The sequence below is a fragment of the Montipora capricornis genome, chromosome 2 (assembly GCF_036669925.1).
Source record: "Montipora capricornis isolate CH-2021 chromosome 2, ASM3666992v2, whole genome shotgun sequence".
In the NCBI taxonomy this organism is placed as follows: domain Eukaryota; kingdom Metazoa; phylum Cnidaria; class Anthozoa; order Scleractinia; family Acroporidae; genus Montipora; species Montipora capricornis.
In genome coordinates this window covers 47,803,489-47,815,350 of record NC_090884.1, presented here as the reverse complement: position 1 = coordinate 47,815,350, position 11,862 = coordinate 47,803,489, and the positions used below count along the sequence as shown (strand labels likewise).

At 39.6% G+C, this 11,862-nt stretch overlaps 2 protein-coding genes across 7 annotated transcripts in view; one reads left to right on the top strand and one right to left on the bottom strand.

Annotated features, from left to right (window-relative positions):
* LOC138024697 (rab5 GDP/GTP exchange factor-like) overlaps positions 1-1,493 on the bottom strand; it is a 22,284-nt gene extending 20,791 nt beyond the window's left edge. Inside the window, exon 1 of the mRNA XM_068871920.1 lies at positions 1,323-1,493. Within this exon, the coding sequence (XP_068728021.1) occupies positions 1,323-1,396 (74 nt within the window). The 5' untranslated portion in view covers positions 1,397-1,493. The remainder of the gene's footprint in view (positions 1-1,322) is intronic.
* Positions 1,494-2,824: 1,331 nt separating this feature from the next.
* LOC138038066 (uncharacterized) lies at positions 2,825-11,613 on the top strand. Of its 6 annotated transcripts, XR_011130180.1 has the most exons (5): positions 2,825-2,943; positions 7,257-8,421; positions 8,651-8,904; positions 9,442-9,531; positions 9,576-11,613. XR_011130180.1 is itself a non-coding variant. In XM_068883885.1 (4 exons), exons 3-4 carry the CDS (start codon positions 7,266-7,268, stop codon positions 8,731-8,733), a joined length of 1,239 nt encoding a protein of 412 aa, XP_068739986.1. In that variant the 5' UTR covers positions 2,880-2,943; positions 5,400-5,541; positions 7,257-7,265; the 3' UTR covers positions 8,734-11,613. The 6 variants fall into 6 exon arrangements, 3 of the variants coding, with proteins under 3 accessions (XP_068739987.1, XP_068739985.1, XP_068739986.1); XR_011130178.1 differs by having other exon boundaries at positions 9,442-11,613; XR_011130179.1 differs by having other exon boundaries at positions 8,651-8,913; positions 9,442-11,613.
* Positions 11,614-11,862: the final 249 nt, after the last annotated feature.

Genomic DNA, 11,862 nt, shown 5'->3' with positions numbered 1-11,862 from the left:
TTTCTTCTACCAATATTTATTTATGGAAGTGCCAAACAGCATGATGACAAAAGAGAGGATGACGAGCAAACTTTGACAGAATTAAGTTCATCTCATCGCTACTCATCGCCGTTCGCAATCAAAATGTCAGTTAGTACAAACCTGTTACATTAAACTAATTAAATTTTTCTTGTTTGCCATATAATAAACATCTTATTAACCGAGCTAGGTCGGTCTGTATGGGAGAATCTTGACCTCGGTCGCTGGTACAGACCTCACTGCATTCGGTCTGTACTGGCGACCTCGGTCAAGGTTCTCCCATACAGACCTCCCGCTCGGTTAATAAGAACTAATTATTATATGGCTCCGTCTCACAAGGACTGGGAACTACAAAATTCACGAATTTGATTGGATAAAATCGATATTGACCGCGGTCTAGATTTTCCCATCTAGACCGGCATCTACACGGGTAATGTTTGCGGTGAAAAGATGCAAACTGAAATGCAAAAATATTGAGTATTTTCTTCTACCAATATTTATTTATGGCAGTGCCAAACAGCATGATGACAAAAGAGAGGATGACCAAGAAACTTTGACAGAATCTGGCGACCTCGGTCAAGATTCTCCCATACAGACCTCCCGCTCGGTTAATAAGAACTAAAGATTGAGCAGGATGATTGTTTTATTATTCAAAGCACAATTTTCTATGTTTATTGGGAAAAAAAGCTGGAAAAACTACCATTTTTCTCCGCGACACAAAAATTTACGTATATCGCAGGATATCTGTTGGGTATGCACAACGAATATTGAGTGTGCTATGACCATAAATGGACATTGCCACAATGTATTGAATAAGAAACCAAATTACTCTATCAAAGTCAGTTCGCATGCTGTGACGGAAATCACATGAATGTCACACGAAAATCCACTCCTTCCAAGAAGGAAATGGCCTCATTTAGAACTCGCATGAAGTTATAATTACCTCGTAAGCACCGACTTGAAAAGAATGCATTTGGAAATGATTTATATGTGTGTACACAACCAAAGTACACCAGTCTTAAACGCATGAAACCTCAAAGTTCATTAAATGTGTTCAGCCAGTGCATGACTTGGCATGATCACCTTTATCACAGATTATACATATTTAGTGAATCCAGCTTTCAGCCGAAGCAAGGATTTGATCGTGATATGAAAACTTACTCTCTCAGGTTTCGGGTCCTTAATAAAGCGGCATAACAAACAGGAAGAAGCGACAAACAATGATTAAACACCGCGTTCTGTCGCGAAAGGCAAGTTCGATCGCGCAAATTTAGTCTAGTCTCGTAATGTCTGCGGGTACTTACCCGGTTTTGCAGCGAAGTTCAGGGTTGTTTAACCTCTCGTAGATTTTTGATCGTGTTTTGCTACGTTCTGCCATATCGAGGAAGTGGTTGACTATCCTGCCCAAGTCAAAATATTACTTATTGACACACTACGCCATCTCGTTTTATATTTATATCTTGAACCCGACTGAAACGAAAGAGAGAGAACTGGACTTTCTTGTCCCCAGACTCACCCGGCCCTCTTGGCCCCGAAATTTCAGTTTGCGACAGAAAAGAATATTAGAACGCGATCTGATAATTGAGATGAATTTTAGTTCGGTCATCGATCGCACATAGACATTATAAATCTTCTTTCATTGAAATAAATTCATATATTTGAATTGCGTGTAAAAGACGAAAGGGTGAAGTGACATGTCCTCGCACTTATCTTCCCCCTTTTCTAGAGAAACTGTGGTGCTTCCCTCGGTGGCAGTGAGGAACAGGAAAACTAAGTTTTTCTAACGAATTTTTCTCTTTTTGCGAGCTCGAAACGTCAGCCAGACAATAACCACTACAAGGTACTAAGCGGCAAATTAAAAATGTGTGGACATGGTTTCTTTCAGACTTTAGAAAGATCAGTCCCCTGGGGATGAGGTATTCACCAAAATTTGCATTCTTCGGTTGGGAAATCTCTTCCCCGTTGCATTGCTTTCCCTGGGTAGGGGAGGTGTCGGGGGTTTACTTTTTGTCGAGTGAGGTGGCGTGATGTCTAGACTGCTAGCACTCCCTTCCTCCCGCTTTGGTCAGTCAACCGAGCCGAAGGGGGCGGTTGTCGACTGACTCAGAGTCTACATGATGTCTGGACTGACAAGCAGTCCCGCCTTCGCCGCTTATACTCCTAGTCAACTCGGGAAAGGGTTGATTTCGTAAATTGCACCTCCTCCGTCCCCAGTGACATGGAGGGTTTCGTGACTTGCGTCCAAGACTTATTCGGGTTGCACGTCACGCAAGTGAAAACATAAATCGCTTACCATTTAAAAAATTGAGTCAACAAATAGAAATGTTATAGAAGAGGAATAAATAAACAACGGGTCCAAGTTTCAGGGCTGTGCGATATTCCGTACTTGAGTTATTCGGCGAAATTTATTACTCAAATTTGTAGAGTTTAGTATGGAGGCGCCATGTTGGTGTACTGCTGAAGTACACCAACATGGCGGCCAGAAACCTGTAGAAACAAATGGAATTTAGTTTGGCTGTCTTTAACACTCTCTGCTGTATAATGACCTAGCAAACGGTCGTTAGTATATTGGCTGCTTAGGCCACAAAAACACGAGGGAAATCGATGTTTTTATGCAACTGGCATGTTTTTCGAAAGCCGTCAACATGTCACGCACTGTGAAAAACTCTGAAATTCAAACTGTTCTATTTTCGAAACGAAGCACGGTACCGAGCTGAAAACATGCAAACAGATATATTTTTGTAGCTGATTGAGATAAAAACGCAAAAGACTCTTTAGTTTTGTATTTTATTTTTTTGTGACGTCACGTGCAACCCCAGCAAAATACAGATACTCAAGGGGTGCACCCCTACCCGCAAAGGTCCCATTATGCTCCAGAATTGACAACGTTGGTGAACTCGTGTGTGGATCGGAAGCAAGGCGACGGTAAGTTTGATTTTAACTGGTTATTCTTTGCTTCGTGATAGTAGCGCGTTAAGTTTCTTATACATTAAGTTCTGTATTGGTTTCTTTGTGAGACTTCGTGAGCGAGACTAATTAGAGCTTTTCATGAGGGGCAACGCTTTCGCGTCTTCTGAAAGCGGCCGATTATTTCGGTAGTATCGAAAACGAAGCACTCGAAAACGAAGATCGAAGCACGAAGCACCCCGAAACTCGAAAACGAAGCACTCTATGTCGAAAATGAAGCACCGAAGTCGATTACGAAGCACCCTAACTCGAAAACGAAGCACACCACAAAGCACGCGGTCTTTATGCACGTATCAATAATGTTAAGCTGCTGGGGGGGGGGAGGCCGGGCATAGGCGGGGGATTTGAACTCAGATCAGTTTTTCTGTTCAAATGCCCGGCCCCAGGGAAGTCATCCTGGGTGAAAAAAGTGCAAATTCCTCACCCCAGGGGCACCCGGAGCTTAGAATGATCTGCCACTTCGTCTTTGAATTGCTGAACCACGATTTCATCGTCAATATCAATTTTGAATTCTGTTTTCACCGTATTGATAAAACTCTCACCACCTACCAGAGTCTTATGGCTCTCGCCGTACTGAACAAGAACCTACATGGTAAATTTAATTAAATACATTTAGTATGCTTATGAATTCAAGCAAGCATACACAAGTTGCAGGAAGAAAACTCATGAATATTCAAAGATATGCAAAAAAGATGCACCAGAACACAATGCAAACAAAGGCTTTTCTATTGGATTACATCTCAACCTTGTTAAAAAGATTCGATGACCTTTGTCTTACAAAATGTAGAGCAGATTCACTCTTTCACTCATGGCGTTGAGGGAATCGCAGAGAATCGGTTTGCTTCTAGTGACTTCTGGGTAATCCCAAAATGGCGGTACTATTTTTCAGTCTTTCTCGGTCATTCAAGATGGCGATCAGCCAAGATGGCGTCAGTGGACCCCACTCTTCAAACGGTTAAAGTCAAAAGTCCCGACGCCCGGAACTCAACGAATGATCAAAAGTCCCTACCACGGGCAAACTTGTAACGTCAAATCTCCCTCCTATGCCCGGCCTTCCCCCCCCCCCAGGGGCTTAACATTGATAGGTGCATAAACAAGACAGCCTCTAATCAAGCGTTGACCAAACTTGTCAGGGGCGAAATTTAGGGACGAATCTAGCACGATAATGGAGAGAATACTGCGCAAAAACTATTCAACTGCGAGGTGTTGAAAATGCATTTCCAGAGGCCTGACTGAATTAAAGATAACAACACTTCAAAGTGGCATTTCCTGTTTCCCACGCAAATAAAGCATGTCAAGCTTTACCTTTTGTTGATATTTTTCTTCTGTAAAAGCTTTCTTGTACCTTATTTACTCGATTAAGCATTTCCGGACGACCATAATAATAATAATAATAATAATAATAATAATAATAATAATAAAATTACCGTATTTACTCGATTAAACGCCGCATCCAGTCAGAAGAACACGGCGTTTATTCGAGGATTGTAAAAAAAGTGAGACATTGTGTTATGTGTTAACACAGTGCACTTTACTCACAGAATTCTTGCTTTTCGATTGGGCAATGGGCAAGCAAAGTCAGAGATAGCTGATCATACGCAAGCCCTGGATGGCACAATTTTTCCGTTTGTTGCTTCTGCTTAATAAGCATCTCAAATTTTTTCATGTATATTATTAAGTAATCACATGATTTTCTCATGCAATTCGGAATAAATAATCACTTGTAAATTTTTTCAGCAAATTGCACTTGCCCTACGAGCTATTGCAATTTTGTTAGCCTTTGAAGAAATTCAGTTGTGCTTATTTATTCCAAATTGCACTCGAAATCATTTGATTACCTACACTAAATGCCCAAGCTGAATTGCTCAATGTCAACACATCATGCAAATATCTTGTGGCAAGATCTTCTGATCTTTGACCCATAAGTGACAGTGGCCAGCTTATCAAAATAAAATAAAACAATCACATAGTACCACTGCCTGGTTACCCGATCAAATAAGGCAATAGGAAACCTTTACGATTGGATGAGATCGAGAATTAGTTTCCTTTGAGGTCACTCACATGAATAAATCACACATAGTGAAGTTTTATTTTGTCATAAGAAGTGACTTGACCTACTGCTGGTGGATATCATTGCAAAGTACAAAGTTTCTCTATGTACATTTCACAAAATCCAGATTTTCACTTTGTTTCATTTAGCAAATTGCAGTTAGCTATTGTAGGGACTGTTTTTGTTAACATGGACATTTTACAGTGGTACGTGCAAATGTGATGTATGCTTGTCTTTGATTTTAGTTATTATAATGATTTTACTATCTTTTTTTGTTTTTTTTGCTATTTTCCCCCTGGGAAAATGATAAGAATAAATTCAAAACCTTGAGCAAAATTTTGAAAGTTATGCCTTTTCTGTCAAGGGTCTGTTCTGAAAGAGATTTATAGGGTTCAAAGATTTGTGGGTTTGATTCCCACTTTTCTCTTTCCTTGGTTGATACGAAAAGAAGTTCCTGATGCTGTTGCTCAGCAAAGGTTCTCCGTCCATTCATCACATTCACAGTGGTAAGGCCTCACTTGATTTCTGTTTACATATATAAACGCTGCAACACTCAACAACACTCATTTACGCATTCATAGAAATCATGGCTCGAGACTAACTTTTCAGCTCACTAGCCTAGTGGCTAGTATCAGGTCTGATTTCACTAGCCAAATCTAAATTTGCACTAGCCAGTCTCGTCTTCAGCAGTTTCGTTCATTTGTAAAAACTATCTGATCTCGACCCCAGAGCTCTTCTCTTGACTGAAGGTGAGAAGAGCTCTGGGGAACCCTGAAACAAATTGTCTTCTCATTCGTTTTGGTGAAGAACAATCAAAAGCGTCTCTAATTTTTGGCTACAAGAACCCTATGATGCATGTTCTCACTACATAGAGTTTTCCAGAGAGTTGGGTCGATCCGAGGCCCTGGTGGCGAGAATGAAAACTATCACGAAAAAAATTCCACTTTTGCAAACACAACCCTCGCTTTTGGTAAATATTTCCACATTGTCATATCCATCCTCACAACAGCAGCGCAAATAAGCTGGAGTGTACGGTTTCCCATATTTTTCTCACAAAGGCAAAGTTTATGCGGCCTTGAGGCCAATTTTCACAGAGACATTGCCATGATATCTTTGCAACTCACAAATGCAGTGGAGTATGGAAAACATGGAATAAAGTAAATTAAGAAATAAACCGTCTGTACATAAAACTAAACTGCTTATTTGGAGGTCCGTGGAAAGGCTGTTCCATTGATTATAAATGGAGCTATTTGCAATTGAAATTTCAACGTGAATGCTCCATTCTATGCATTAAGCACAAAAGCAGCGGAATGCGGGAAAATAATATCTTAAATTGAATAAAAAGAAAATTCGGAAGGACAGAATGGGATCATATAAGATTTCTTTTTGATACGTTTAACAGCAATCCTTGTGTTTTGTGCTTGAATGGTTTTTCGGAATCAATCACTGTGATTTTCATTACTATTCGTCAAAACATATCACGTGCATAAAAGTTATCGTCGATTGATCGCAAACAATCAGAAACAATTTACAATTGTGTTTCCATAATTATCATTGTTTGGTGGCTTTTGCGTTCACTTGCTACTTGTCGCGAACAACACGTAATGATAGAGAATTTTCTATCTCTTGCGTCTTGTTTGCGATCATCGATGATTGGTCGGGAAAGGTGTTTCCATTTACGCAAACTGTTTGTGGAAGGTGCTTGCAACTGTTTGTGACGGAGTTACGCTTTTAAAATGGAAACTAGGCTTCAACAGCAGCCGAAAAGTTCCACATGATTTCACACGTGTCTGATTAATCGTTCGTAACGGGGCGCAGGGAAAGTGTAATCAGCATTTGCCTCTTCAGTTTTTTTTTCTGCTTATCATTTTCTAAGGCAGTAAATTCCATAGAATCCACTCACAGTTTCTGTTTTTGTTAGTTTCTATTCTCTTCTTCTGCCCCATTCATACAAAATAATGTTCATTTTTGTTTTCATCCAGAACTCAACTGCTTCACAACAGTTACTAACCCCATTGGCTTCTGAAAGCTCAAAATCTACTAGCCTAAACTGAAATTTCACTAGCCTGTAGCTAGTTGGCTACCGTTAGTTTCGAGCCCTGTTATCTTCTTCCCTTCCACTTCCAGAGGAAGCCAAAGCTTTTAGAATACATGTAAATCCATGTGAGATGCTGCAACATTGTACATCAAAAGGAAATTTGAAACTATTATATCCTTTCAGGCAAATATAATGACACTAAGGATTACACTGGCATCAAATGTGGAAGGATGGGACATTATGATGAATGGGCAGTTAGAAACTGCTCTTGCTGCTGATGACAGAGTCAAAGTCACTGGATTCGTTCCTGGTCACACACAAGAACAGAGAGATCATGCCACAGATCTGAATGTTGCATTACACGATGCAGAAGTCTATGATGGTTACGACGTCAATGAGCGACTTGCTTTCCCACCTGATGATCTTGAAATTGATATCTTGATAATGCATTTCTATGGTCGCAATGTTGGACGGCAAGCCCAAGTTATAACAAAAGCAAAGAAGTGCAAGTGGGTCCTTGTCCTGCACACAATCAGTAAGGAACTGGAGAAATATTTGGAAGCGCCAGCACCAAGTACAGATGTCCAGGAATCAGAACATGATCTACAGTTGAAGCTTTGTGAGAAAGCCGACCTTGTGCTTGCTGTAGGTCCTCAAGTGGCAGAAGCTTACGAGGCTGCCCTTCGATATCTTGGAAAGCAAAAGGAAGTTATGACCCTAATGCCTGACATTCCTAGGGAATTCCTTACTGTGCGTGCTATGATTAAGAATTCTCATGAAATATTTCGGGTGTTGATTAGTGCCTCAGCCAAGTATTTTAAAGTCAAAGGTTGTGACATTGCTGCAAAGGCTTTCAAGATTTTGAAAGATCCATCATTTCAGCTTATACTTGTTGTGAAATCAAGTGATGACACTGATGCTGTGGAAAAAGCCATGCTCAAAGAAGGAATTGGCTTGAACCAATTGACAGTACGGAATTTTTCTGGTAGCAATGACAAATGGTGCCAATTACTGTGCGAAGTGGATCTGCTCATCAAGCCCTCAAGGGTAGAGGGCTTTGGAATGAGTGGTCTTCGTGCCATATCTGCAAATCTGCCAGTTCTCATCAGTGGAAATTGTGGACTTGGCATTGCTCTAAAAAAGCTAAATTCTGGTTGTAAGTATGTAGTGGATTCTCAAGATCCAGAGATCTGGGCAGAGAAGATAAAGAAGATCAAAGTAAAAGATGTCCAAACATGTCAATCTGAAGCTGAGCAGCTTAAGAATGAATATATTGAAGAATACAAGTGGAAGGACCAGTTCAATGTAGTGATTGACAAATTCTTTGAAATGATCCCAAGGAATGAAGGTAGAAGTTTTTAGATTGAGGTCATTCTTAGGTATTCCAAACTACAGAAATAAAAAATCTTACATTTCATGTACATGTACATGTACCTCAGTGACCAGCAATATTGTCAGTTACATATCACATCTACATGTAAGAATCAATTCATGAATAATTTTCAAATCCAAATCATTGTTATTGAAAACATGAATTTAACTTAAGGTCTTACTCATATTTATTGTTGTTTTCATAGAAGGCAGAGGGAGAGATTGTGCAGATGGAAAGCTGAAGTATGGTGTTCAGGAGACAGAGCAAGGTGAAGAAGATGACAGCTAGTTTGCATCAACATCTGGAAAGTACTATTCTACACAGGAGACTACAAATAGCCGGGCCATGTGACAGACCGCTGCACTTCCAGCATACTGGTAGACAGGAACGTCAAAAGGTGGTATAAAGGGGATAGTTAATTATTTTCAGGCCTGAAGTGATGGCAAAATCCCTTAACCTGTTAAGGAGGCTCGAAATAGTTTCTCCTTTTTTCAAACAAATAAACATATTTTGTCCTTAGATACAGTTATCAGGACAAAATTTGGCCAGGGTATTAAAATACCCATCATAGATTTCTCACATCACATTTTCCTCCAAAATAACGTTATCATGGCAACGATATAAGGCATTTCTTGGAGCCTTAAAATCAAGATTTTTTTTTTTTAAATAACGGTACAGTGAAATTTGAGTGCGCGCGCGAGTGGAGCTACAGGCCAACACAAACGGATTTAAGTGACCATCAAACTGTTTGTGTACAATTTTCATAGTTTTCGTGAATAGGAGATGTCTACTTATATTCCACGTATGGTTTATGGTTTATGGTTTAGGATTTATATACCGTGCATAGATACATTGTAGGAATTAGAAGAAAGGTGAGCGGAACTAGGGGTATTTTTTTATTTCTTGTGACCCATTTTGAATCATGAGCTGACGCGAGCAGCTTTTAGAATTGGGTGTGTGGCTTACCCGTGCGCGCTCAACTAAAATTCTTTTGAGCCTCCTTAATTCAAAGGTATTTTGGTGCAGTTTATAAATATGCAGGAAAAGCAGATCTTAACAAGAAATTTTTTGCAATGATAATTTTAAGTTGATCAACAATATTTGTGAAAGGTTTTAAAATCCAAACAAAGTATGTTGTTCTTTTCCAAATTGAAGCTTAATTATCTCTGAAAAATGCATGGTTACACCCAATTTTCTTTTTGTATACCAAGAGCACTTGCTAAGTTCTGCATTCTGTGCATAGTTTTAAACCATGCAAAAATATCCCTTTATTAGTAACAATCACCCATAGGAAACCTGAGTACCTCAAGATGCACAGAACGCATGCACAATAACAATAGTAGGCACCATCCTTAATTCATTAACTGGGCCTGAAATTTACCTTTGCCACCTATGACAGTGACCTACGAGTGCACCAGCAAAACTTTTCTTAACCCTTTCTGCCCATTCAAATTCACTGAAAGGACTCTATAGTTGGCCATGCCTTTGTTTTTGTTTACATACTCTTCAAAGCGAGTCCAAGTGCGAAGTTTTTCTTACATGATAATTGGTTTTCATTCATAAGCAAGGTACTGTAGAACTTATCACCATCACAAAAATTCACACTTAGACTCGCCTTGAAGAGGAGGCAGACATGAACTTGGATATGGCCTATTCAGGTGGGGGCCAAATGGTTACCAGTCTTACTGTAAAGTCATCGTTGTTGTTGTTGTTTCTGCTGTTGTTGTTATTATTATTATTATTATTATTATTATTATTATTATTATTATTATATATTTGATCACCGGAACTTGGAATGCCGGAATGAGCGTGATTTCCAGATGACAGTTACTTAGTAAAGGGCAAGGAATGTGTGTCTCGTTTCAGTAGACATTCGTGGCGTGATTGAGGAATGCGTGACAAAGCCCCAAGTGTCCGCGTGGGATGCTATTGTCACATAGGTTTAAAAAGTGATTTATGCGCTGAGATTTCGCAATCTGAACAGTCCTTGTATGAGAATAATTACTCATATAAATGTAGATGTTTATGAGCCCTCAGAAGACAACTGTAGACAGGCTTTTTATACATGTAGCAAAACTCCGAGTCACGATGACACATGTTTTTGTTAGCTTCCGATGGCCATATCTGTGCCCCTCAGAAGGACACAAACATGGTGTCTCCGTACAAAGCCTTATGAAACTAGAGTAAAACATTTCTTCGAATACATCGCACTGACCTGAACCTCTGCGAGACTGTTTGAATATTCATCTTCTTCCATCTCTTTGATTCTTGACTTTATTTGTTCAATGCTTTTGATGATGGTGTGACAGTAAAAACCGGCAATTGCCAAACCCTTAGTGCACTTAGTACATACGTACGCTAGTACATGTATATAGGTTGAGTTTGAGAATATTCAGTTAGTACCCTAGTGCTAGTGCTATTCTGGGCTGGTTGTTCAAAAGCTGATTAACTTAATCCAGGATTAGTGTAAACTTTTGTTTCGTGTTTTCCACTTTTTCGTAAAAGGTCCTTTTGCTTAATTTTGTTTTTCAAGATTGACTTCCTCTAATGTAAAGTTTTGCCGAATATCAGCGTTGAGCAGCATATGAGAGTAGAGAAATAAACTCCTTGGTTAATTTTTAATCTTGGATTAGCGTTAATTGGCTTTTGTGTGTCAGTTGTTCATACACTTAGTACGTAATTTAACGTTAGTATGTGCAGAATGTTCGGTCATGGAGGTGCTTAGTACGCTAGTACTTAAGTGCTATTCCGATTGTTAGGGCGATTGATCACCTGTTGTTCATAGTGCATAATCACAATTAGTACATGTAGAATCTTCACTTATGGAGGCGGCGCTTAGTATGCTAGTACTAGTGCTATTCCGATTGTTAGGCCGATTGTTCATTGGTTGTTCGTACACTTAGTATGTTACTAATAACGTTAGTACGTGCAGAATCTTCGGTTAATCTTTGGTTTATGCTATCGAATGGCGATTAATAGGCCAAAAGGTAGCCACCGGTACGCTTCTCTTTGGGTACGCTATTAGTAATACACGCCACTGGTAAGGGTAGTTTACTGGACATATAGGTTAGTACTTTAGTACCAATGACTAAGAGTAAAAAGTACACAACAGGCTCCTAAAACAGGCAGCATATGATTATCTGTGGGTAGTTGCCTTCCAGAAGAAGGGGAATTCAAGGACATGGCTTCAAACAAACACCAAGTCATCTTTTCTGCAGAACAAGCCCTTTCTTTTGAGGTTACTGATTTAATGATAGATGACGAGTCGTCCGTTCTAGACAAGAATTTGTCCCCGATGGTTGTAGATGAACATCACACCGTAGAAACGTCCCAAAATACTCCAACATGAAGTTAAATCAAATACAGTAGTTTTTGTGTGGTTTCTTTTCTGAGTAGTTGATTGAATTTGACATGCAC

Excerpts from the sequence above, each read along its gene's own strand:
- LOC138038066 (XM_068883884.1), top strand. The coding sequence starts at position 7,266 with ATGACACTAAGGATTACACTGGCATCAAATGTGGAAGGATGGGACATT. Across the intron at positions 8,422-8,650 it reads AATGATCCCAAGGAATGAAG|AAGGCAGAGGGAGAGATTGT; the intron begins GTAGAAGTTTTT and ends TTGTTTTCATAG.